The 27,076-nt window shown below is 35.3% G+C and overlaps 2 protein-coding genes across 2 annotated transcripts in view; one reads left to right on the top strand and one right to left on the bottom strand.

Moving 5' to 3' along the window:
- The window catches only part of LOC123667015 (acyl-CoA Delta(11) desaturase-like), a 33,864-nt gene extending 21,587 nt beyond the window's left edge, over positions 1-12,277 (bottom strand). The window contains exons 1-2 of the mRNA XM_045601024.1: positions 12,099-12,277; positions 2,179-2,203 (exon numbers count right to left, since the gene is read on the bottom strand). Of these exons, the coding sequence (XP_045456980.1) occupies positions 2,179-2,203; positions 12,099-12,277 (204 nt within the window). The remainder of the gene's footprint in view (positions 1-2,178; positions 2,204-12,098) is intronic.
- A 2,639-nt stretch (positions 12,278-14,916) lies between these two features.
- Positions 14,917-24,345, top strand: LOC123667014 (acyl-CoA Delta(11) desaturase-like). The gene is made up of 6 exons (XM_045601023.1): positions 14,917-15,009; positions 17,503-17,581; positions 18,922-19,134; positions 20,303-20,477; positions 22,837-22,998; positions 23,840-24,345. Exons 1-6 carry the CDS (start codon positions 14,917-14,919, stop codon positions 24,273-24,275), a joined length of 1,158 nt encoding a protein of 385 aa, XP_045456979.1. The 3' UTR covers positions 24,276-24,345.
- Positions 24,346-27,076: the final 2,731 nt, after the last annotated feature.

Here is a 27,076-nt window from a genome sequence, read left to right as displayed (position 1 = left end):
AATAAATAATCTTACAATTAATTTTTATAGCTCTTCATGTTTTTTGTAATATGTATATAAACAATGTTATATTGTGTATTATGTGTGTTATTTTACTTAGAAAAAGCCTCACCTCTTTAGTCGTTCTCTTTTTGTGTCTGTTTCTACAACTTTTTACTTTTCAATTTGAGCGATATCTGACGTTTAGTTTTTGAGTTATCCCCAATACTGCGTATTTAATTACCCTTTTCGACTAATTACGCTGATAATGTTTTCGTTTAATAACAACTCACTCACTTCAGCCTATCGTAGTCCACTACTGGACATAGGCACCGCAAGTTCACGCCAAACATCCCAATTTTCCGCATTTCTCATTCAGCCGCCACCAGCAATCTTACGTAGATCGTTGTTCCAGCGGGCCAGAGGGCGTCCCACTACGTTAGCCAACACACGGTCTCCACTCCAGAACACGTCTGCTCCAGCGGCCATCGGCCAACTGCCACTTCAACTTACTAATTCTGTGGAACATGTCGGTTACTTTCATTCTCTCGCGGATAGTTTTCCTTCTGATCCTATCTTTGAGGGAGACCCCAAGCATAGCCCATCCAATTGCAAGTTGAGTGACTTTAAACTTGTAAACTCGTCCTTTAACATACGGTGCCGAGACGTGGATTATTGAATTTTTATCTTGTTCTTTTATACTACTATTTTTGTTATTATTATTAATTTATAATCTTCTTAGGATCACGACATTCTTTGACAGATTATTTGGCTGTGATCTTCTGTGAAGTTGAGATACTTCACAACTGGACTGCTCCAAATTTGAACAAGATTTTACTGCTGTGTACCTCTATAAAGTTTGTAACTACTGCGTTCGTGCTTCGTTACTAAAATATGTAAATGATACAAGTGGTGCATCATAATCTTGGATAAAGAAAGTTTTAGAAGTTTCAATAATATAGTTTAAATATGAATTTAAAATGCTACAACTGATATTAATCTCATTTTTAAATAGAGGGTTTAATCGTTTTTTTAAAATGTAATGTAAACCAGTTTCAATCCCTTTTGAAACATCATTTTACAAATCATAATTAGGTTAAAATTTGACACATTAATTATTAAAAAACAAGAATACATATACGGATACAAAAAGTGTATATATCTATACAAATAAATAAAATTGGATTATCTGTTTGTAATATTGAAATAACCGCTTTTTACTAAATGCAGATGGTATACACGGTACATATACCAAAATAACATTTTTTACAATTTTGGACTCTCTGTATGTCTTTCCGTCTGTTTGTTCCAGCTAATCTCTGAAACGGCTGGACCGATTTTGACGGGACTTTTACTGGCAGATAGATGATGTCATAAGGAGTAACTTAGGCTACTTTTATTTTAGAAATGTTATAACTCTGCAAACTGAGCCATAACTTTTTTGTTAAAATCCACGCGGACGAAGTCGCGGGCACAGCTAATAAGTATAATAAATATACTGTGAATTTTACTCTTTGTTTACACAATAATAAATTTTGTTCTCTTAACGCTGCTTATGCGCCGCGTTGGCGCAACGATTACAGCCATGGCTTGTACCTGTTGCGCTGGTGGTTGCGGGTTCGATCCCCGCACATGACAAACATTTATATTGGCCATGCAGGTGTTTGTCGTGGTCTGGGTGCTTGTGCAGTTCTTGTGGGTCTACCCACCGTGCCTCGGAGAGCACGTTAATCCGTCAGTCCCAGTTGCTATCATCTACGCCCGATAGCGATCGTTACTCATAGTAGGGAATATATCCACCAACCCGCATTGGAGCAGCATGGTGGATTAAGCTCTGATCCTTCCCCAATATGGGGAAAGAGTCCTATGCCCAGTAGTGGGATATTACAGGCTGAACCGTAAGCGTATTTATTTATTTTTTATTTCTTATATTTTTTTATTATTTTCGGTAAAAATAAATATTATTCATTTTTTATAAATATGTAATTCGTATTTAAATATGATTTCCAAAAAACACGATTTACTAAAAATACCGAGCTAAGCTCGGTCACCCAGGTACTCAAGAGTTTAAACTAGGAATAAGTCGCGAAATACAGGTTTTAATCACTCAATCGAGATTAAAATCATGTTATTAGGCTGTAAAATTAGTAAGTGCGTTTTCACTACGGCGAGCATGAGGTAGCAAATTCTTTATTTAATTAAAATCTCATCGTTTTCCTTATATCTTACGAAACATCCAGTCGGAAAAAGATACTTTGTAACTTAATGTTTCTCGATGGTTTTTTTTTTATAATTATTTAGCAATCAAGGTTTTTTATCTTAAGTATGTAGTAATTTAGTAAAATAAAAAATATTCATAAACATAAAATGTTGTGGGGAAATTCTAAAAGTGATTAATTTCTATTTTGTTCGATTTTAATTTAAACGTGTTTTACTAGCTTGTAACTTTGCGTGTATTTGTTGTAGGGCACAGCAAGAAATATCCTGCTCGAAATCTGGAGCAGCCCGACCGAGCAAGTACCTCGACCTTACAGAAGATCACAGCTAAGAATACTGCTTTCAAGTAGTGTTGTGTTCCTGTCGTGAGTAAGGTAAAGAGCTCCTGGGGGAGGATTGGGAGTAGGGTCGTATCTCAATTATTGATCTGAATATTTTGCAAATTAAACGTTTATTATACGACTTGAAAGTGTATTTATCGGTTAGTTCTATAAAATCCTAATAGATGGCGGTTCGGCATCTAACTTGCACAGATATCCGGAAGATGGCGCCGTATTTTTATTTATAGATTATAGATGGCACGTTCAAATATACAATTTACATATATTTTAATAAATTGTAATTACTGAGCCAAAGTAATGCGTGGCTGGGTTAGCTAGTAATATATAAAGAATATATATAACATTATTTATATTGTATTTTAATGATCTATGCAATTTACTATATCATGGAACTGATACTGTTATGTTTGTAGATGATACAGTTTTTCTTTTTAGAGGAAATGACTGGGAGACAGTATTCGAACATCCTGAAAGAGGTCTAAAGAAAATTTCTGCTTGGCTAGAAGACAATCTCTTGAGTTTAAATATTAACAAAACTCATTATATTACATTTTGTAAAACTGATGCTACAAACACTTCAGCCAGTAATATCCCACGACTGGGCATAGGCCTCTTTTCCCATGCAGGAGAAGGATCAGAGCTTAATCCACCAGGCTGCTCCAATATGGGTTGGAGGATATATTCCCTACTTCGAGTAACGATCGCTATCAGATGTACATGATAACAACCGGGACCGACGGCTTGCTAACGTGCTCTCCGAGGCACGGTGGGGAGACCCACAAGGACTGCACAAATACCCAGACCATAGCAAACACCTGTATGGCCAATACAAATGTTTGTCATGAGCGGGGATCGAACCCGCAACCGCCAACGCAACAGGTACAATCCATGGTTGTAACTGTTGCGCCAACGCGGCCTAACCTAGTAATAATTTTAAGCTGAAAATACATACCTACCCATGTAATAAAGACTTACTAAGACCTAAGTGATGTAACTGTCCACACCTGTTAAAAAGTGATAAAATCAAATACCTTCGAATAATATTAGATTATAAGTTAACTTGGGAACTGCAAATATCTAATCTTTCAAATAATAAGGAAATTAATATATGTGTTTAAGAGATTGAGAGAAAATATACATGAAAAACTCATTATGTGTATATATAGGCACTTGCAGAAAGTTTAATTATGTATTGTATCAGTTCGTGGCGTGGAGCTTCAAAAACATACTTCTTAGAAGCTGAAAGAGCACAAAGAGCACTACTTAAAGTCATTAAAAGCCTACCATACAGATTCTCGACATCAGAATTATACAAGAAATGTGAAGTACTTACTTTGCCAAAAGACATTTCGATTACAATTCCCCAAAACTATTATTTATTAGACCCGCCCCGGCTTCGCACGGGTGCAATGCTGATACTAAATATACTACAAAATGTCTTTATTTATTGTGTGAAGCTAGCTTATAGCATGGTTATTAAGATAATAACAACAACATTCAAATATGTGTCGTTAGATTACACGTTGTTACAGAATGCGTTGAAGAAATAAAGGTTCACTGCTCGTTCCCCGTAGGTGATAGCGTGATAATTTGTAGCCTATATGTTGACCCGACTTCTTTATAATATTCGTGCCAAATTTGAAGAAAATCTATGCAGTACTTTTTGAGTTTATCTCGGACAGACAAACAGACAAAATTTCTAAAAACTATATTTTTGGCTTTGGTATCGATTGTAGATTACGCTCCAAGTATTCTTTTAAAAAAATATTCAATGTACAGTTTTGACTTTCCTACCATTTTATTATATGTAGTGTGTATGTATGTATAGATAGCTTCTGCGCGCGACTTCGTCCGCGTGGAACAGAGGCGCGCGCAATACTTGATCATTATTTTGCTGCGATGTTATTTTAAAACTGCAATATCTCCTAAGATACTCATTGAAATCGAATTATGTAAAAGGCTATTATGTTTTAAATTAAATACTTGTGATGAATAACGTATTTATTTAGATAAGGATTAATATCATGTTTATAAAAACATCTTCGCAAATAATGCATTATTTTAAAACAAACTTGGTTAGCATAAAAAAGGTTATAGTGAGCCAACCTTAAAAGATAGATATACGCTGGCACGGACTTTTTTTTAGAACTTTTAAAGAGGATCAATTCTGTCATACGTGATTTTTGCGAAACTTTAACTGTTTTCACAGCGCACGTAGCGAAAGCTCTCAAAAGGAAAAAGAACACCCGATTTTGAAACATTCTTCATTGGTGCTCCGCTTCTTTTGGTCTTAGCGTGATGATATATATAGATAGCCTATAACCTTACTCGATAAATGGGCTATCTAACACACAAATAATTTTTCAAATCGGACCAGTAGTTTAGCTAGCTTTGTAGATTAGCGCGTTCAAACAAACAAACAAACTCTTCAGCTTTATAATATTTGTATAGATAAAATTAAAATTAAAGAATTATTATCCCGTGATTTAAAGAAGATAGTAACTAATTGGTTTAAAACACAAGACTATGAAAATATTGAAAATTTATTCGTGTCAATAAAATAATAGGTCAAACTCACTCCAAATCACAGCAAAACGCAGACACATTTACATACTCATACGCACACACATACACATACACACACGCACACATATTTAAACACACAACAATCACAATAAAACACACACTAATGAAAAATATATTTTTTTCCATACTTTAATCAACCTTTACTTACCTTTACTTTAGTCAACCTTTTTGTTTTCAAATTTTGTATTTATAATTTTTGTTTTATCATCGTGTTGTTGTCATATTTGTCTACAGACTAGTTTCATTCATGTTTTCGCTATCTGACCGCAAAGTCTGATTATGTAACAATAAACTAATTTTTGAGGAAGACACTGTGGCCTGTAACACAGCTTTTGTAAGCTAGCACGGGTCGTAGGGCTTCTAGATAATGTAAACCATATAATTTGAGCAAAATAAAAACTATTTTTAACCGACTTCCAAAAAAGGAGGAGGTTCTCAATTCGAGTGTATTTTTTTTTTATGTATGTTACATCAGAACTTTTGACCGTGTGGACCGATTTCGACAATTTTTTTTTTAATCGAAAGGTAGTGTGTGCCAATTGGTCCCATTTAAATTTATTTGAGATCTAACAACTACTTTTCGAGTTATATCTAATAATGCGTTTTTACTTGACGCTTTTTTCGTCGACCTACGTTGTATTATACCGCATAACTTTCTACTGGATGTACCGATTTTGATAATTCTTTTTTTGTTAAAAAAAAGGCTATCCCTAGTTTGGTACCATGATAAGGAAACCAGGATCTGATGATGGGATCCCAGAGAAATCGAGGGAAACTCTCAAAAATCCGCAATAACTTTTTACTGGGTGTACCGATTTTGATAGTTTTTAATTTAATCGAAAGCTGATGTTTATATAAATTTTATCGAGATCTGATAACTACTTTTTGAGTTGCTTGACCATTTTTTCGTCGATCTACGTTGTATTACTTGTCGATGTAATTGAAGTCGGTTTTTTTTCGTTTGCGAGCAAACACAATTATTATTATTATATGTTTATTATAACATCAACATCCAAATTTTGAAATAATTTATTTGCAACTCTTGTTAAAAAGTTGTCTCTGCTGAATATTCAGCGATGTTACCGCAGCTTGGTCCTGATCGTCTAACATTATGTCAGATGGCTCCTCCTCAATCATCATCAATATGAACGTCTGCAGCAATTTCGCGTTCTATAGGATCAATCATTTCGTTGCCATTGGTGTTCTGGCAAATATACTTTGCAGCCATATTTTCTGCTACTATTCGACTTATAGCATTCATAAATAAAAACTGCTTTTTAATTTTTACTATTTAGTTACAATTTGTACAATTTCATGCTACACTTATATATGTAACCGAGTATGATATCTTTGTAATAATTTAATATTGTATTTTATACTCTCTAGAAACAGTGCACTGTTCAACTATGTATTGTTTAGGTTGCACCACTTAATATGTAACTTGTATTTCTTCGTTCTTTCCTTAAATATATAAAAATTGTGTATGCAATGGCACAACGGAATGAAACCTTATTATACTAAATTATCGATAATTTATTCAATTAAAATTCACGATAATCCTCATAATAATAAATTTATACTTATTGACAATACGTGTGAATACAATTTCATTGTGAATAAACAATGACTTATTATAATTTTAGATTAATTTTATAGGTTCAACCTTAAGGTTAATAATAATTAATTATTGACTAGATGTGCCCGCGACTTCGTCTACGTAGAATAGTGACTGTGGACAGCATTTTATGGATATATCTTTTGGTTTATTTTGGATTATAAACACCGCCGTTTGGGTATGTAGATACCTATAAATTTACATATTTTCAAACTTAGTTTACTGGTTAAGTTAGGGGAGGGGTAGGGTCGACAACACGTTACACACTACACACAACGTTGCAGGCATCCATATGCTAAGATAACCGCTAAGCATCAGTGGAATCGTATGACTGCTTACCACCACAGTGACAAGATAAATAAATTATAGTTAAAAAAAAAACTAAAAATCCACGCTTTTATAGCTAATCGAACTAAAAAGTAGAAAATTATTTTTTAATTACAAAGAGTTTATATTACAGTAGTAGAAGATCGAACAATCAGTCAAAATTAATTACTTAAAAATAAAATTATATTAAAATTTAAGTTATTAAGAGAATAGTTTATTTCAGAATAAAAAACCTAGGGTGAATTTTTTTATATTGTTATAACTTTTTAGGTAGTAGGTTTTTATAACTCTCCGCACATAGATAGTTGCAAGTAGAATATTTGTTACATTTAATATATCAAGCACCCCGCTTTTTACTCAGAATTGAATTATTCTCTTAATAACTTATATTTTATTATAATTTTATTTTGAAGTGATTAATTATGATTGATTGTTATTTTCTACTCTTTGATTCGATTAGCTCTAAAAGTGTGGTATTTTATTTTTTATTTTTTAATATAATTTATATTTTTTATTTTTAGTTCGATTTTTCAATTAATTATTTGCGGACATGTGATAGTATTGAAAGACCTTACGAACTATTTCGTAATCTAGTCATTTCGTGTAAGGCTTCACTGTTGCATGGATTTTTTCCTGTTAACTTAGAGCAATCAAATTCTTCAATCCGAATACCGTCTAAATTTGAAAGGATATTGAGAATCTGTTATTGAATTATTGCATTGTCATCGGTCCTCGATACGTGTGCAAAATTTCAAATGAATCAAACTTCTGGAAATTGGTGAAAATTATGCTCAAAGATCTCTCCTAATTCCTTACAGAAGGTCCACGAAAGAATTTATTAATCCTGGCAGTCCTAATAAGGATATTGGGAAACTGTAATTGAATTATTGCATTATTCTCGGTCCTCTATACGTGTGCAAAGTTTCAAATTAATCAAACTTCTGGAAATTGGTGAAAATTATACTCAAAGATTCCATTAAATATATACATACATACATACATACAACCCAAGCTAATAAAAGCGTGGTAAAAAATACCCGTTCAATCGTTTTGACGTGACAGAGTAACGAACATCAATTTAAATACAACTTTGTATTTATTTAAATATACAAAATATATATTTAAATACATCGTTAGTAAAAATTTTATTTACCTTTCTTTTATAGCGGAGCCAAAAAAAGGTATTTATTTTTTATTGAACTTTAGACCGTGACCAATCATTATTAATGCCTGAGTTTCTTAACGATTCTACTTTATTATTCATAATATTATTAATTCGGGTATTTGTAGACATTTATCGCTACATTTTCGCTACTGTATGTCACTGACCTTTCCTGCATAATTTTCTTTATTGCGTTTTCTTCAGTCTTAAAATAAATTAAAAATATATGAAGTGAATCATTCCATCCATTGAAATGTTACGTTTTTTTTTTTGGCTAAGCGTGCGTTTGTCAGAGGACGCAATTTTATTTTTTAGATATGAAGGGGGGTTAGTGTAAGGTTAAATTGAAGTTTGTGGGGTTGCAACTCTTATCGCACGTCCGCAATCTTGGAAAAACAGGTTCAAATGTAAAAATGGTTCATCTGTCGAATAAGTCTTACAAAAAAGTTATTTAACATTTTTGGTTGAAAATAAAATTATCTACAACCTCTAGTCGTAGAATCATAAATAAAAAGTTATCAGCGTAAATCTATAAAAATCGATCGCCGATGAAACTTTTTTTCCAATCATTTCACAAAAAAAAAATCTCAGAGCGTTTTTATAGACGCTGTTTTAAGGAACAGTTTTTAATATCAACATTTTTTAATTTATTTATTATAAAAGCTATTAAAGGGGACCTTTTATATCTAAAATATAAAATTGTATTTTTTAAGAAATCGGAATTTTCTTTGACTTAAAAAAACGAAGAGGTTCTCAAATCGACTTATTTTTTTTTCTTTTGACAATTGTAGAGTATGTTGTAGTTTACAAATGTAGACATAAAATATGTAGTTAAGAATTGTAAAATTAATTAGGTTTTAAGAAAATTATAGGTAATTATCTTCATTACGTAATCAATATTGTACATGCAACAGTTGTCAAGTATGGATAAATGTAATGTATGTTTAAAAAATAATAAATTTTGTTATCTTAACGCTGTTTACGGTGTTGTGCAAAATTGAGATTAAAGCAATTGCAACAAGGCATACTAAGTTTTGGTACCACCCGACGTAGCCGCATACCAGACTGCAAACTACCAACGGATAAAGAGATCTCAAAAAACTAACGATAAGAAATATCCACAGTCGCCTGGAAAGACAATAAAGTTAGTACACTAGCATCAAGTTTTGTGGGTTAGCTACCCAAGTCACAAGATACTATAAGGTGAATAAAAGGTATCATTACAGCTTATACAGTCCACTGCTGGACACAGGCCTCCACATGTTCGTGCCAACAATGGCGTACACTCACGTGTTTTGCTCATAATCACCACGCTGGGCAGGCGGGTTGGTGACCGCAGTACTGGCTTTGTCGCACCGAAGACGCTAATAAAAGGTATATGACCATTAATAAATAATAAAAGGTATATGACCATTAAATGCCCAAAGGTAATTAGAGAATAATTATAATCGCCATAAGGGCGGCGTCGATTTGATCGACATTATAATGGGTCAGTATAAAATAAAACTACGAAGCAAAAGATGGTAGGTCCGGATGTTTTATTAGTTTTTTAGTTCGTATAATTTCCAGTGCCTGGCTGCTTTATAAAGAAAGCGAAGTATTGAATCTGAAATCAAGGCTAAAAAGCATAAGGGTCCAGCCCAATATTTCCCTCTGACAACTGTGCGATAGGACCAAATTGGTTATTGGCCTGTATGGGCCGAGAAGAGAATTCGCCGCAAGTATCCTGTGTTGGCGTATCGCAAACCTTTTGTGGAAAGTGTAGTATTGTGCTACAATAAGCACTTAACTACTTCAAATTACATCCTAGAGTCTAGATACTTCTCTTACATATTATCTAGGACGTAGAGGAACATTTAAGGGCCTTGTAACACATCTGTCACACTCCCTGTTCCTTTTTGTTTATTTTATTGTCAGGACAGAAAAATAAAACTTTGATGTGATGACAGAAATATTCTTACATTAAGCTTATAAGAAAATTAGTTTAATAAAGGCTTTAAATGTTGTTTTTCTTGTTTTAGGTAAGTGAATATTGTAATTATAATGCAGTTTAAATGCTAATCGTAAATATAGAAATTATGTATTAATAGAAATTAATTTCTTGTTTTAGAGAACGCGAATATAGTCTTTATTTTGGGATTTCTACTAAAAGGAACAGAAAAAAGTATAATTATTATCATATATTGAAATGAGCAAGAATTGCTCGTTTAAATAGTATAAGATAAAGGCATATAATAATAATCATTGCATATTTAAATTACTAATATACATACGTAAATTAAACAAATTTTACTTGCAGTTTATTTACCTATATATCTACCCTCAATTATGGATTTTTTTAACGTTTTAAATACAATACTATACCTAAGTTTTTAAATAATATTCATATTACATATATAGAGGTACTGCTACAAATATGTAGCAGTACCTCTATCTACTTAATAAAGTAACATTTCATATTAATTTCTACAATCGTCAATTGATTACAATCGTCGATATTTCTACAATCATTTCATGGTTCATTATATCCAAAGTTGCATTCTTCTAAACTGGGATGGCTTCTGTCCGGTTGTATTTATAAAAACTATAGACAAAATAATGTTACGTGTTAGGGTTCGAAGCCTAGCCGCACTCGCCGCACTTGTAGCACATAACTCCAGCACTTTTTTTCGTAGGAGCCTTAACCTCTTTGACTTCCTCAGAGACCACCCGGATCCTATGGGTCTGCCGTATGTCATGGCGAACAGCCTCGAACTCCAAAGCATGCGCCAATGCTTCCTTTATCGAGGTATGGTGACGAAGCCTCACTGCAGCTCTGACCTCCAGGTCTTTGATTCCGTCGACAAATGCTTGAACAATATTCGTGTTTACCATCTTGGTGTCGGCTCCTGGGTATGACTTCCTGACGAGTTCTTCGATTTCCAACGCCCATTGTTGTAGTCCTTCTCCTGGGCGTTGAACTTGTGCACACGTGCACAACACGGAACACGTGCTCCAGATGTCGATCCCCGTATCGGGATTCAAGTGCCTTCATCAAGTCTTGGAACCCATTTACTGTATGTGGCAGTGCTTCCAGAACCGACAAAGCTTGCCCTCTGAGCGCAACAGTGAGAGCGGTCAAGCATTGTTCTTCCGTCCATCCGTTGGCAGTAGCAACAGCCTGGAATTGTCGACGATAAGCATTCTACGAAGTAGTGCCGTCGTATGGAGGCATTTTCACTTTTGGTCCTTGTGCCACTCCGGTAGTTGCACTAGACATCGCAATTCCCATGGTTTCAAGGCGTACTACTCTCTTCTGTAGTTCAGTGAGGCCGGTTTTCACATTTTCAAAATCCAATCCTAACCCGGTAGCTCGTTCTTCCACTACGTCGACATCTTTTCGAAGTTTAGTCACTGCGTCACTAACATATTTTATAGCCCAAAGCGTTTTTTCTTGGAGCTGTTTTTGTTGTTCTTGTAATTCTTGCAATTTGAAACTTGTCTGCTCTTGTAATTCTTGCAAAGCACTACGAATTTCAGCCTTTTGTTGCTCTTGTGATTCTTGCAATTTGAAACTTGTTTGCTCTTGTGATTCTTGCAAAGCACTACGAATTTCAGCCTTTTGTTGCTCTTGTGATTCTTGCAATTTGAAACTTGTTTGCTCTTGTGATTCTTGCAAAGCACTACGAATTTCAGCCTTTTGTTGCTCTTGTGATTCTTGCAAAGTATGAATTTCAGGCCTTTGCAGCTCCATTAATTTAATTAAACTTCCTAATTGAAGAGCCACTTGAGAGCCTGTAGAAGCTACGGTGTCGCTGGTGGGCGTGGTAAGGTTAAGGATCCAGTGGGCGGGGCTTGAGACAAAGTGGGTGGGGCCTGAGCCTGAGTGGGCGGGGCCTGAGCCTGAATGGGGGGGGGCTGAGCCTGAGTAGGCGGGGCCTGAGCCTGAGTAGGAGGGGCCTGAGCTTGAGTAGGCGGGGCCTGAGCCTGAGTAGGCGGGCCCTGCATCCGAGTGGGTGGGGCCTGAATTCGAGTAGGATGGGCCTGGGGGCGTGGTCGGGGGCGGGGCATGATATGCGGGGGTCAGTGGGCGGGGCTTGGCCCACGCTGGGCGGAGCTTGGTCCCCAGTGGGTGTGGCCTCCGCAGCTCGTTGTGCCCTTGTCCTGACGCTCCCCTTGAAGTCTTCTCTCGGAGTCTATGGCATCTTCAGATGCATCTTCTCTAGAATCCGCAAAGTTTAACATACGAAAGTGGCAATCAAATAGGCAAAAAATTTTAGAAAGTTTAAATTTTAGTATCGATTGTACGAATGAAAAACTAAATTTAGACTCTTCACCATCTAAAACATTAGGATTATACTGGGATACTTTAGTTGATACTTTTATTTTTTAATAAAAAAAATCCTTTGAACATCAATATACAAGACGTAACATTCTTTCATTGATCAGTCAAGTCTTTGACCCTTTAGGCTTAGTGGGCTCTCGTATAGTGCAGGCAAAAATTTTACTACAACACCTATGGTTGCAAAAGTGTAGATGGGATGATGAAGTACCACCTAAAATCAAACACAAATTCATTAGCATAATCAGTTGTCTCTGTCATCTAAATTCCACGTTACCACATACCACGTTAGACTTGACAAGATAATCCCCAAGAAGCGCAACTACACGTACTCACAGACGCCTCAGAACGTGGTTATGGTGCGTGTGTTTATGTAAGAACTATTTCTACCAGAGGGCTTAATTCATGTTTGCTTTTGATATCAAAAAATAAAGTATCGCTACTAAAACCTACAACTATACCTCGATTAGAGCTATGCGGCGCTTTATTAGGTTGTTTATCTATTTATTATTTATTTATTACAAGACTCTATAAATAGTTGTAAAATCCTTAATGATAGAGTTAATTGATTGCTATTATTGGTGCGACTCTACAATAGTTTTGGGCTGGCTCTCAACAGGGTCAAGTTCCCTTAAGCAACTTGTAAGAAACAGAGTAAATGAGATAAAAGAGACCACAAGTTGTATAAAATGGAGTTATGTGTAGTCTAAACTAAACCCTGACTTAGCTTCTCGGGGGGTGAATGCTGACTTCCTCAGCGCTTCCGCACTTTGGTGGAGAGGCCCTGACTTTCTACATACATCAGAATTTCATATTCCTTCTACTCTAAATTTTAATAAAATTTCACTTCCAGAGCTTACGCATCACATACATAATAATAATAATTCATCAATAAATAATAGGAATTCATTACATCAATTAGTTCATCAAATTTCAAATTTTAAAAAATTAATAAGAGTATTAGCATACATTCATAGATTCATTTTTAATTGCCGAAATAAATTTAATAATTTTTTATCTTCTTCAGAATTACAAATGGCACAAAAACGTCTTCTCAATTATTCACAGCAGGAAATGTTCCCTGAAAGAATATGCATTACTCATGGCTTCCAAACCAATACCAAAAGGTTACGAGAACTTACACCTTCCTTAGACTCAGATAATTTAATACGAGTTGGTGGAACGTTGAAAAAATCATTTTACACTTACGAAATTAAGCATCCCATAGTATTGTGCTCAAAACATCATTTAACTAAAATAATTTTTGAATGATAAAGAATTATTTCATGGTGGCGCTCAATTAATTTTATGCAATATAAGAAATCATTTTTGGTCATTGGGTGGCAGAATTTTAGCGAAATTCTGCTTGCATTCGATGTACAATGTACAAGACATAACGCAAAATCAAAACAACCTATTATGGGTAACTTGCCAGCTGAAAGAATGTATCTTGAATTTCCTTTCCTGAACACAGGAGTCGACTACGCTGGTCCAATTTTAATAGCTGACCGAAAGGGACGCGGTTGTTAATTGCAAAAGTCTTATATTTGTGTTTTCATCTGTTTTGCAGTCAAGGCCGTGCATTGAGAGCTCGTGACAGGTCTTAGCAAGGACGCATTCGGCTGTGTTCAATCGTTTCATATCAAGGAGGGGTAAACCTCAAAACATGTATTCTGATATGGTACAACCTTCGTAGGAGCATGTAATGATCTTAAACGGTTTTTAAAATTTAATAATGCTTACGTACAAACTAATGTAGCCGAACTTAGTATTAATTTTAATTTTATACCACCATATTTGCCTCACTTTCGGGTTTTTGGGAGGCTGCAGTTAAATCTATTGAAACTCTTTTGCATCGTATTTTAAATTAATTACATCTAGTTTATAAGGAACTTTCAACATGTTTATATCAAATAGAAGCGATCCTCAATTCAAGACCTCTTCAACCTTTGTCCATCGACCCTTTAGACCTTACCTTTTTAACACCAGCCCACTTCCTTATTGGACAACCGCTCATGTCTGGTCCTTATCCCCCACTTCAAGACGTAAACATTAATAGACTTCAACGCTTTCAGAGAAAAGAGAAGCTAAGACAGCATTTTTGGAACCGCTATACACATGAATATATACATCAACTTGAACAGAAACAGAAATGGCACGCATCTTCTGGGAAACTGGAAATTGGAGACATAGTCCTGATCAGGGATGCCAGTGCACCACCATTGCTTTGGTCTATGGGAAGAGTAATAAAGCTGATGAAGGGCAGTGACGGAATTTGCAGAGTTGCCGAAGTACAAACAAAGAAAGGCCCTATAATTCGAAGTTTTAACAATCTCTGTCCTCTTCCAGCTAAACAACTTTGAAGATCATGATCTTCAAGGCCCGGGAGTACGAGTATGGTCGCGACATCGCGCACCGGTACAGCGTACAGGGCGGTGGCATGCTGCGTATACGGCTGGTGGTGCGTTCCCCCGCGCGCCCCTCCCCTACTAGCGGTCACTTTGACGTTTAACCGCGCCAGGCTCACATCCAATTTATCTAAGCCTTTATACGCATTAATTTCTACATTAAATACAGTCCACTTGCTTTACCTATTTTATGTACTCTAACACTATCTGTTTTTTTTTCTGCATTTATTAAAAAAAAATGAAAATTGGAAATACGTGTTTTTTATTTAATAAGACGTAATAAAAATTTACAATTTACATTAATATTCATCGCTAAGTTACAAAGTGTTAACATGACATGTAAAAATCTTAATTATTCGTGTGAGGAATACATATATTTCATTAACAGGCGAAACATCAGTCATTACAAATCTGACCGTGAATTGTTGAATTCGTCTGGGTGAGTAATTTGTAATTATTGGTAAAGGTCGTAGTTTTGCCCGCGTAAGTACCGATCCGAGTGGAAGGTCGGGAGGAAAAGTAGCTGTGAACAGTTAAACAATACTAATAATACAATGCAATTTACTTATTTTACAGAAAAAAAATACATTTTATGTGATAAACAGTGCATCAAAAAAAAAAATAACCCGTGTTTCTAAAGTATTATAAATTAATAAAAAATATTATATAAATTACTAGCTGTACCCTGCGCGCGTTGCTACGTTTATTTTTTATTTTTTTGGTCGTACTAACTCAAGAAATCTTTGTGGGCTCATGCACAACACTTTGCTGAAAATCATGAGATGGTCAAATTCATAGTTTACGATTCTATAAAGGACATACAGATAACATTTATTTTTATACATATAGACTAGCTGTACCCGCGACTTCGTCCGCGTGGAATAAAAAAAATATTGTTCTGTTCGTAGAGCTACAGAATAAATAAATGTCTAAAATAAAAGTAGTCTAAGTTACTCCTTATTACATCATCTATCTGCCAGCAAAAGTCCCGTCAAAATCGGTCCAGCCGTTTCAAAGTTTAGCCGGAATAAACAGACAGACAGAAAAACAGACAAACAAAAATTTTAAAAAATGTTATTTTGGATATGTACCGAATATTGATCCATCCAGCATTTAGTAAAAAGCGGTTATATTAATATTACAAACAAACACCAATTTTATTTATTTGTATGGATAATGGAAAAAAATAATTGGAAAAAAATAATTATAATAAAAGTAATAAATGCGGTCACTTCACTCTCTTTCTGGTTTAAAAAGGTTTTTTAGGTATTTTTTATAGTTATTTTTTTTAATTTTTCTTTTTAATTCGATGTCAGATCATTTATTAAGAAAGGAATAATATATTCAAGCATACGTTTTCCATAAAAATTACTATTATAGTCCTGTTGGTGGTAAAGGCGACCAGAGCTCGTGGGGGGGGGGGGGGGGGATTGGGGATCGGGTCGGCAACGCGCTTTCTATGCTTCTGGTGTTGCAGGCTTACTTGCTCGCTTACCATCAGATGATTCGTATGATTGTTTGCCGACCTTCAGCCTGTAATATCCCACTACTGGGCATAGGCCTCTTTCCCCATGTAGGAGAAGGATCAGAGCTTAATCCATCACGCTGCTCCAATGCGGGTTGGCGGATATATTCCCTACTATGAGTAACGATCGCTATCAGGTGTACATGATAACAACCGGGACCGACGACTTGACATGCTTTCCGAGGCACGATGAGGAGACCCACTAGGACTGCATAAACACCCAGACCACGGCAAACACCTACCTGTATGGCCAATACAAATGTTTGTCATGTGCGGGGATCGAACCCGTAAAGTTGAATATAATTTTAATTTGTGCAATGACGTTTCAAAAGTGCTTTGAAGCCTAATTTTATAAATAAATTTTTGCTGTTTTTATTTGGCTGAACATAAGCACTTAGATTTTAAGTGTTTTTGTTACAAATATATATCGTGCTCAGGTGTATACAAACTAGTTGCTAAGGGAATTTTATATGTTGTAGTATTGTAAGCTTAAAAAGGTCCCACGAACCGATAATCCACGTCTGAGTTTCATTTGTTCATTTTATGTTTATATAGAGATATCCTTTTAGTCCATTCATTTTAGGCATTTTAAACCCCAGTCTGCGAGAAATTTCTAAAGAGCTGAATTTTTGTATACACCTTTATTACGACGTTGTAATGAAGATGTGGAAAATCGACATTGACATTGATATTGTGCCGGCTGAAAAGTTATAAAAGTCAAAAGGTCACGAAAAATTAGTTTTTCGCGAATATCTCGCGACCTATTGCTCGGAGGTCAATAGAAGCCAGTATAAAAATGTTGTTGTAAAATTGTCTACAAAAAATGCTTTATACATTTATCTGTAAAATTAACCGTTTTCGGAATAGAGCGCTGAGAAAGCGACTAGAACGCACTCACACACGGTATTGTATCTCGTTCACCAAGGCGTAAACTCTATTGCTTTTTATTCATGTGTTTAGGTGTCTTAAAAACTTCTATTTAATACTTGGGCGTTTTATGAAAAATATATTCATATTATAGAGGCTTAGGAATTTAGTAAAATCTACTTTACATGATACAAACGACCTGCACTGGCCTATATTCCAGTGTGTTAAAGACGGTACAGACATTGTAGTTTTGCTTAACTAATAAGACAAAGCACAGCTGTGAAATTTCTATTATTGCCACATACTTCTTCAGCAGCTCAACAGCATATTTATCGAGTGTATTATCAAATACAAACTTAGCTAGGAATACAAATTGATTCAGAACAGTGGGGTTGGGAATTAAAAAATAATATATTAAAGTCAATAACAACTTTATTAGCACCAGCAGATGATCTACTGAACACAAACTTGTAATTGTACAAAAAGTTGTGACGGCAAATGTGGATGCAAAAATCGTTGGATTAAGATGTTCAAATGTTTGTGGACATTGCCGTGGCCAGTCATGTTTTAAATTATCATTCATTCATCATTTCAGCCTATCACTTAGTTTAAATATAATTAAATAGTTTTAAATTATAAAGATGTCGCTTTAAATATAGGAATAAGTCAACTCGACGTTTTTAGCAACTATTAATAATATAGAAACAAAATATCGACAATGAATGAAAAAAAAAAATTATATACTACATAGTTCGTTTTTTCTGTATTTTTCAGATTGTAATAAAAAAATATTCACTCTTAAATAATAAAAAAACCTCTTATTACATATCATGGGTTATGCCTACGTAAAACATGTAAAAAAAAAACGCGCCTCTCATTCTACCTCGAAAGTGGCAAGGAAACGAGTGCATCGTCATAATGTAGTCGCTTTCTCAGCGCTCTACTCCGAAAACGGTTAATTTTAAGGAAAATGCTGAAAACATTTTTTGTAGATAATTTCACGACAAACAATTTTTATGATGACCTCAATGTACCTCCGTGCAACAGGTCGCGCGATATTCGCGAAAAACTGATTTTCGTGACCTTTTGACCTTTATAACTTTTTTAGCCAGGACGATATCAATGTCGATTTTTCCATCTTCATTAAAATGCCGTAATAAAGGCGTATTATACAAAAGTTCAGTTCACTAGGAATTTTTCCGCATATAAAGCCAAAATTGACTGGAGTATTGTTCTCAAAGCTATGTAGACTTGTTAATTATAATAAACATATCAGTGAATATGTTGTAATAAACATACAAATATGTTTTTAAAGTGTTGTATTGCATGCAAAGTGTAGTTGAAATGTGATTCTTGTAGAGCCGACGAATTTATAGAAATATCTGACCCTTCTTAACTTCGTGTCACTATTATATATTGTTTTTTTGAATAATTCGTTTTTTTTTTAATTTTCTTTTACACAAATCCAGTCCTAACAATAGCGAACACAAAAGAACCATCCGATTTAGAGCAGTCGTTCGGAATTACAAATCCGCGATTTATTTTTATTTATATGCATTTCATTATTCCGCAGATAAAATCATGACAGTCTCAAAAACGGACACCATTACAGAGGAACCTGTAAACGAAGAGGTCCATTTCGAAAAGCTGGTTGCGCCTCAAGCAGCACCACGAAAATATGAAGTCGTTAAGTTTAACCTGATGACCTTCGGTTACGGCCATATAGCGGCTTTGTACGGGTTATACCTCTTGTGCACAGTTGCTACCTGGAAAACTGTTATATTTCGTAAGTAATCTTTGCGAATAATAAGATAGGTACCTACTAGTTATCCATTGGCCAAAATAACTAAACTATACAACCTGATCTAGTTCGTAAGAATGGTTCAGGCTGTGAAGATTAAGATGTATCTACTGTACAAAACAAAGTTTATCCTGATTTCGCGATTTTAAAGATATGATTCGATGTGGCGATTTTAATGAAATTTTAGCATAAAATTTTTTTGTATATAAAGAAAAGTACCTGGGTGACCAAGCTTAGCTCGGTATTTTTAGTAAATCTGTTTTTTGGAAATCATTTTTAAATACGAATTACATATTTATAAAATATGAATAATATTTTTTTTACTGACAATAATAATAAATATATAAGTAATTATAAAAAATGAAAATTAAACAAATAATAAAAAAAATAATAATGATAAAATATGAATAATATTTTTCGATTTTACCGACATAATAATAAAAAATAATAACTGGCTATTTAAATAAAAAATAACGAGTGCAATTAGATTAATTGTTCACGTTATTTTTGGCGTAAACTTGTGGAGGCCTATGTCCAGCAGTGGACTGTATAGGCTGTAATGATGTAATGATGAGTGCAATTAGAAAAAAAAAACAATAATCGATCTGGAAATTTGAGGATTTGAACCGGTGTGATCTTTTCGGTTTATTGCGACCGGCCGATTTCCCACCTGAGCTAGTACTTATTTATTGACGAATCCGAAATTTACCTTCGTATTCTAACGATATTGTAGCCATTTTTTTCATTGTCTGAAAAAACTGGGATAAAACAACATTTTCTAAAAATGAATCCTAGCTAGATTTATTTATCTCCCCTGAAATCCCCTGCATATTAAATTTCATGAAAATCGTTAGAGCCGTTTCCGAGATTCAGATTCTATAGATATATGTATATATATACATATACAAGAATTGCTCGTTTAGTAGTATTAGATAAATGTTTATTAAACCTTTCATCTGCCAGCCGTCACGTCACAGCTCAATTTTTTTAATCTTCTATTTCATCAATATTTTTTACTTTGAATACAAAATATTCATTAACGCAAATACTATTTTTTCATATGTGTTACATACATTGTATAATATCTTGCTTTAAATCGCAGCTATTATATTATTTACTTAAATATTATTCTTAATCCTATTTTCTATTTTAGATTGTATAATATTTATTATATCTACTCTCGGTATAACGGCTGGATCACATCGTCTATGGACGCATAAAGCTTACAAAGCGAAACGGCCCTTGCAAATAATATTAATGATCATGAGTACTTTCGCATTTCAAAATACTGTAGTCGATTGGGTGCGGGACCATCGAATGCATCACAAGTAAGTTCTCTTAATCTATATCAACCTGGCCAGACAGGACAATCTTTAATTCAATAGACATTATCCTGTCTGGTGAACTGTCAAACGCCAGAAATTGCAAAATTTTTATTAAGTAAATAAAATGTTATTTATTATTAAGTAAATATTATTTATAATATATCAGAATACTAAAATAAAATGATAAATAGAATCGGTGAAATGATTGTCAAGTTAAAGATTTCTCAATGCATCGTTCGTTACAATGCATTGGCAGTCCACTTTAGAACCGAATGGAATCGCTTGACATAGTAAATAATATCCGGTCTATGCTATTCTAAATGTCCCCAAGTAACATCGAAAAATCGATTCGATTTATATTAAAGCACTAACTATGTGAAAGAGATGATCGACAATATGGTAAACACGGTGGATCTTTTGAGATATCATCATACGACATATTTAGCCTGAAGAAGCAAACACTTAAAATATTTTGTGCTTAAGAATCTTCAAAGCGCTCCCGGAGTAGCCACGCAAACGTATTTCTTTCTTGAGTAGCTTACACTAAAACAATGGAAAAAGATATATTTTAAAACAGATATGAGTAACGTGTTTTCTTGGATTTCGAGAAAAAAATTGTTTTCTCATCTGTTCGGATTTATCGACATCTACGAGATTCGGTATATTTTATGGAACATAGTCTTGAAGGACCGACGATCTACGTAAGATTGCCGGTGTAGGCTGGATGAGGAAAACCAAGATGTCTGGCGCGAACTTGGGGAGGCCTATGTCCAGAAGTGGACTGCAATAGGCTGAGCTGAGCATATTTTAAAGTCGGCGAGAGTAATACGGCACTTTTCCATATAAAAAAGGGACACTTGGAGGTTGGTAAATTACAGCTGAGATCCTGAAAGGTACATACACCCTTACTTAAAAAGCTTAGAGGAAGTTATTTAAAATTGCCAACTGTCTGGGTACTACCTCGAAGGTGTCAATCAAGGAGTCTGATTATTTTTCGAAATGACTACTACTATGGACCAAAACCATATACAGAAGACTGAAGGATACATTCAGCTGCTGTGATTGACATTTTGTGGACTACAAGAAAGCTTTTGACTCTACCGAGACCTAGTCTGTCCTGAATTCTTGCAGCGATGTCATATTTGCTAGATATATTGAGGTAATGGATTGGATTTCCGACTAAGTGACACTGAGTATTTAAATCCATATCATCATTATCATCATTTCAGCCTATCGCAGTCTACTGCTGGACATAGGCCTCCACAAGTTCGCGCCAAAAATAGCGTGAACTCATGTGCGTGGTGACTATGTCAATGCCTATAGTCACCACGCTGGGCAGGCGGGTTGGTGACCGCAGGGCTGGCTTTGTCACACCGAAGATGCTGCTGCCCGTCTTTGGCCTATGTATTTCAAAACCAGCGGTTGGATGGTTATACCGCCATCGGTCGGCTTTTTAAGTTCTAAGGTGGTAGTGGAATGTGCTTTCCGTTAGTAGTTTCTTACGACACACACGGAAATAAAGGAGGTTCTATATTCTTTACAATCGTAACCACAAAGCAGACATAAATCTATGATTGATTTAAAAAAACCATTCATTTTCATCGCTGGGTAAGGCTGAGAAGTTTATTGACCCCACCACTGTTTACTAACGCTAAGGAGGATAACAAATCTGGATCTTCGAGTGAAGTCAGTGTAATTGTTTTGCCCCAGTCACAAGCAGGGCTAGACCTACTCCAGTAGGACTTAAAGTTGAGCTCCTGGTTGGTTAGTCACGGTTTCAATTTGGATAAGACCTAAATTATAAACAAGTCATGCCGAGATTAATATTAATCGCTGGTTGCGTTTTTAAAATTACACACGTTGAGGCCAAAAACAACTTCGAAAATGAAGCCAATGGGAGAATTATGTCAACAACAGAAATGGAATCATCCACTACACGTCCAAATTAACTGACCCAGTTCATAGAATCAATTATTTTTAGTTGCAGTGGCATGATACACGTAACAACAATAGACGTGTGCGTCACATGACAGGTGGGCGCTGGAATATACGTGACCTGGAGTGAAAACTCTCTGAATTGAAATTCTTGATTCACTGAATTGACTATTCTGTCAGAGTGAACTGATAATATTTGTAGTTTTACACAATTTGATGACAAAACTGCAATTCTACTTAGCTATCGGTTTTAAATTTATTTATTGTATTACAATTATATCAGAAATTTATCTCTATACAACGAATTTATTGCTATTTTTATTATTTCCCTCGACCGATAACAAGACTAGTAGTTCGAAAAAGTGTAAGATTTATTGTTTCACAAATATTACAGGCTTGTAGGACTAATGTGTTATTGTTTTATCAGATACAGCGACACGGACGCTGATCCATACAATCCAACGCGAGGCTTCTTTTTCGCCCACATAGGCTGGATGTTAGTGAGAAAACACGAGGAGGTGAAGAAGCGTGGAAAGTTTCTCGACATGTCGGACATTTATGCAAATCCCGTACTTATGTTTCAGAGAAGGTAAGTAACTGCCCTGTGTGAATCAGGGTCAGTCCAAGCTTCATAACCAATTTTAATAATTCTGTTACTATTTAAAGTTTATTGTTGTGTCGGTGAATATACATATCTACATATAGACCCCAGAAATCATTTCTAGCAGAGGCGGCTTGTGACATTTTTTGATGGGTGTATACAAAAAAAAATAAATGAAAAATCAGAGCTTACCATTTATTTTATTTGTATAGAAAATCCATTCCGTCCATGCAGATCACCACCACTGGTCGCGCGAGTTACAAACACCAGACTCGGAAAACAAAATCATTTATTTCTTTCTTCACATCCACACATTACAAACACGCGTAGAAGATTTAGTTTTCGTACTATATTTTTTAGTAAGTAGTAATTACAAATTCAGTTCGAGGTGCATTTTGAGAGTCTTTTCTCGCTGTATATTAAAAGATACACTGTATTGTTCCATTTTTAACACAAATTGTTTAAAATTTCGAAATGTATTACTTCACTCGTCGACTTGTCTTTTTCGCACTCATTGAATACAGTGCTAGGAATCTACCAAACTTTTTTTCCTACGTGAGGAACGCAATCACTGGCGTTCAACTCGTTACAACTTAAAGCCAAATGTACGTGATATAATTGTATAGACATAGCAGAATAGAAAAAATGTAATGTAAGAATAGTATGTAATATAAAGAAATATAGATTTAAGATTACTTATGTAATTTTAATGTGAGTGCATTGCACCAGCTCTCTTTAGGACGAGCAGACTCTGATTTCTAGGTTAGGTCATTTTTAATCTAGGTAATTTTCTCGGTTAGGTTAAATGATTTTTCGGTTTTTTTTTCAGATACGCAATTCCCTTTATAGGAACTGTGTGCTTCTTACTGCCAACAGTCATACCGATGTACTTCTTCGGCGAAACATTGAACACAGCTTGGCATATTACTGTCTTACGTTATTTTATTAATCTACACTGTGCATTTTCAGTCAACAGTGTAGCCCATTTATACGGCACTAAACCTTACGACAAAACCATAAAACCTACGCAGAGTTCATGGGTTTCACTTTTAGTTTTCGGTGAGGGTTTCCATAATTATCACCATGTCTTTCCATGGGATTACAAGACAGCGGAACTGGGTAACAGCGCTCTGAATTTTACAACTTTATTCATCGATTTTTTCGCGTGGCTGGGATGGGCTTACGACCTCAAGACAGCGTCTGATGCCATGATCAAGGCGAGATCAGAGAGAACAGGCGACGGAAAAAACATTTGGGGGTTTTAATATTTAATTAAATTGTCAATAAATTATTGAATAAATTACAAATATTTAATGAAATTATATTAATAAATGTATTTCCATTGTGTTATTAATAAATAAATCATTATGCAATTATTAAAATAATTATTTTTTATAAATATTATGATCCTGTTTTTGTTACTTACTCGAATAAAATATATATTTATGTTTTGCTTACTTTGTTCAAAATTTGTCTTTTCTTGTCAATAATGTTTTAAGTTAACCTACTTGTATGTTTGAATTAACCAATATGCAGTGTAGCTGAGTAACGTTTTATCCATTAATTGTTCACATTAACATAGCAGATGCTCTTTAAGTACCTTTTTAACTGACTTTCAAAAAAGGAGGAAGTTCTCAATTCGTGTGTTTTTTCAAGTATGTTACTTCAAAACCTTTGATTGGGTGGACCGGACCGATTTCAATGATTTTTGTTTTAATCGAAATCTTGGTATGTGTCATGTGATGTTTAAATTTAATTGCGATCTAACAAGTAACTTTCGAGTTATATCTAAAAATGCGTATTTACTTGACTATTTTTTTGTCAACTTATGTTATGTATATTATATCGGATAACTTTTCACTGGGTGTACCGATTTTATCGAGATTTGACAAGTACTATTTGAATTATATCTAATAATGCGTATTTACTTGAATGTTTTTTCGTCACCCTACGTTGTATTATTCCTAATAACTTTTTATTCAACTATCAAGACAATAACATATTCAAATAAAGAAAGTGTACAAAGGCGTTCTTTTCGCTACAAGAACGATCTCTTCATGACAACGTTTGGGCATATACCTAGGACAAGGTATAGTGAAAGCGATGGGGAAGTGTACACATAAAGTGAAGAATAGTGTCACCTAGAACGATACCATTGTTCAATACAAATACACGTACATATACAGCATACGACATACATATATTCTAAATTCTAATATCTGTATCTTTAAATTCCGTGTAATAAGAAGTAATTAACATCATACCTAATACATTTTCTCCAACAGACGATCAAACAATTTTCTCTTAGGCATTGCAACTGTAAAATCTTTTAAGTTATTGCCATACAGTATACATGTATTTTTTTAAAGAGCTAATTTTTGAAAGGGTAGGTACATATAACTTTTGTGGATATCTTGTTGTTCGTGATATCATATCTGAATAAGTCTGCAGTGGCGTAGCGTAGTGGGGGCGGGGGGGGCGGCCCGCCCCGGGCGGCACTTTTTAGGGGGCGGCAAAATTGAACAACACTTAAATAATAAAAACAATTAGTAAATACTAGCGGCCCGGTACGTGCTTCGCTACGTATAAAGTGAAATAATAATAAAAAAATTACATCAAATTCATTTATTAATACAAAAAAAAAAATATTAATTGCTAGCTATTTTAAAACTTAATCCAAAACATTTGGATAAATAGTATTTTTTGTTTTTCCATTTTGAGAAGCAATAGTCGAAGGCTGTTTCGTAGTCCACAAATGCCATACACAGCGGCTGATTATATTCTTCTGTCTTTTGTATAATCTACCGAACGGTATGGATGTGGTCTACAGTGCTGTAGTCATTTTAAGATCCCGCTATTTCGGTACTTGGAATTTGTCGAGTCTTCTGGCGAGACGATTCGTAACAACACTCGAAAACAGCTTATAGATGTGGCTCAGAAGTGAGATCGATGTGTGATTCTTTGACAGAGACTTGTCGCCTCTCTTAAAGAACAGCACCACACACTACTGGACCACACCTCCGGCGTGGTACCTCGGTGGGTGACGGCGTGAAAGAGTCTCGCCAAGACTTTTAGGGTAGGTCGCCCTGCGGCTTTAAGTAGCTAAGTCGTAACTACGTCATCCCTATTCTTCTCAATCAGAGTAGCAATCTCTCTCGTATTTGAGCAGTGGAGGTCTCGGCGTACAAATTTTTCGTATCTTCTTGGAAAAAGCCTGTTCTGGCGAAGCTGCTTGAGTAGTGAGCAACTCGCGCCTCCGCCACATTAGATCCAAGGCTTCGGAAGAGAGTTGGACTGCTTCGTTGACTTCTTCGGCGGAAAGTGCCTACGACCTAGTGTACATACCGTCTTCACCACGTTGTCGGTCATCTCTTCCACGTTGCCAGTAGTTTCCAGCGAATCGAATCGGTTTTGGAGTTCCCATTGAAACTGCTCGGAGCCACATAGTAATTGGGGCAGCGTACGTCGGAGAGTAGATTTCATCAAGCGGGTCTGCTCCTTTCGGAGACATTTTTTTTTTTATTATGTTATGGGCTTACTCTTGACCTCAGTCTAGCTCTAGAGCACAGATGAGGTCGAAGATGGAGCGAGTTCACCCAGAAGAAGCCTGTTCACTCGCGTTTTAAACATGTTCGGGTTGTATGAACTCGGAAATACAGACGCCAGCAGGGAATTTCATTCCTTGGCTGTGCGCATTAAAAAAGATGATTCGAAGCGCTTTGTACGTATGAAAGGTATATCAATCAAGTAGGGATGAAAGCCTGCGGTACGTCTGTAAGTCCGATGGAAGAAAGGAGATGGGAGTATGAGCTCGTGCAGCTCCAGGGCACACTCCCCAAAGTACAACCTGTAAAAGACCGTTAGACTGGCAACCTTTCTTCGGTGAGCCAGAGTATGAAGAGATTTCACCAAACTGGCATTACCGATTAGCCGCTTGGCTCTGCGTTCCACTGAGTCTAGTGTGGCGAGTTGATATTTAGCCGAGCCATCCCACAAGTGACTGCAATATTTCATGCACGATCGGACTTGAGCTTTGTACAGCGTAAGAAGCTGTTCAGGCGTGAAA

Source organism: Melitaea cinxia, chromosome 27, assembly GCF_905220565.1.
Source record: "Melitaea cinxia chromosome 27, ilMelCinx1.1, whole genome shotgun sequence".
Lineage (NCBI taxonomy): Eukaryota > Metazoa > Arthropoda > Insecta > Lepidoptera > Nymphalidae > Melitaea > Melitaea cinxia.
Note: the sequence above shows the minus strand (reverse complement) of the source record. Positions and strands in the feature narration are given on the sequence as shown.

Bases quoted from the DNA above. Each gene is read 5' to 3' on its own strand.
- LOC123667014 (XM_045601023.1), top strand. From the start codon at position 14,917: ATGATCTTCAAGGCCCGGGAGTACGAGTATGGTCGCGACATCGCGCAC. The intron at 20,478-22,836 runs GTAAGTTCTCTT...TTGTTTTATCAG, and splicing joins GACCATCGAATGCATCACAA to ATACAGCGACACGGACGCTG. The intron at 22,999-23,839 runs GTAAGTAACTGC...TTTTTTTTTCAG, and splicing joins GTACTTATGTTTCAGAGAAG to ATACGCAATTCCCTTTATAG.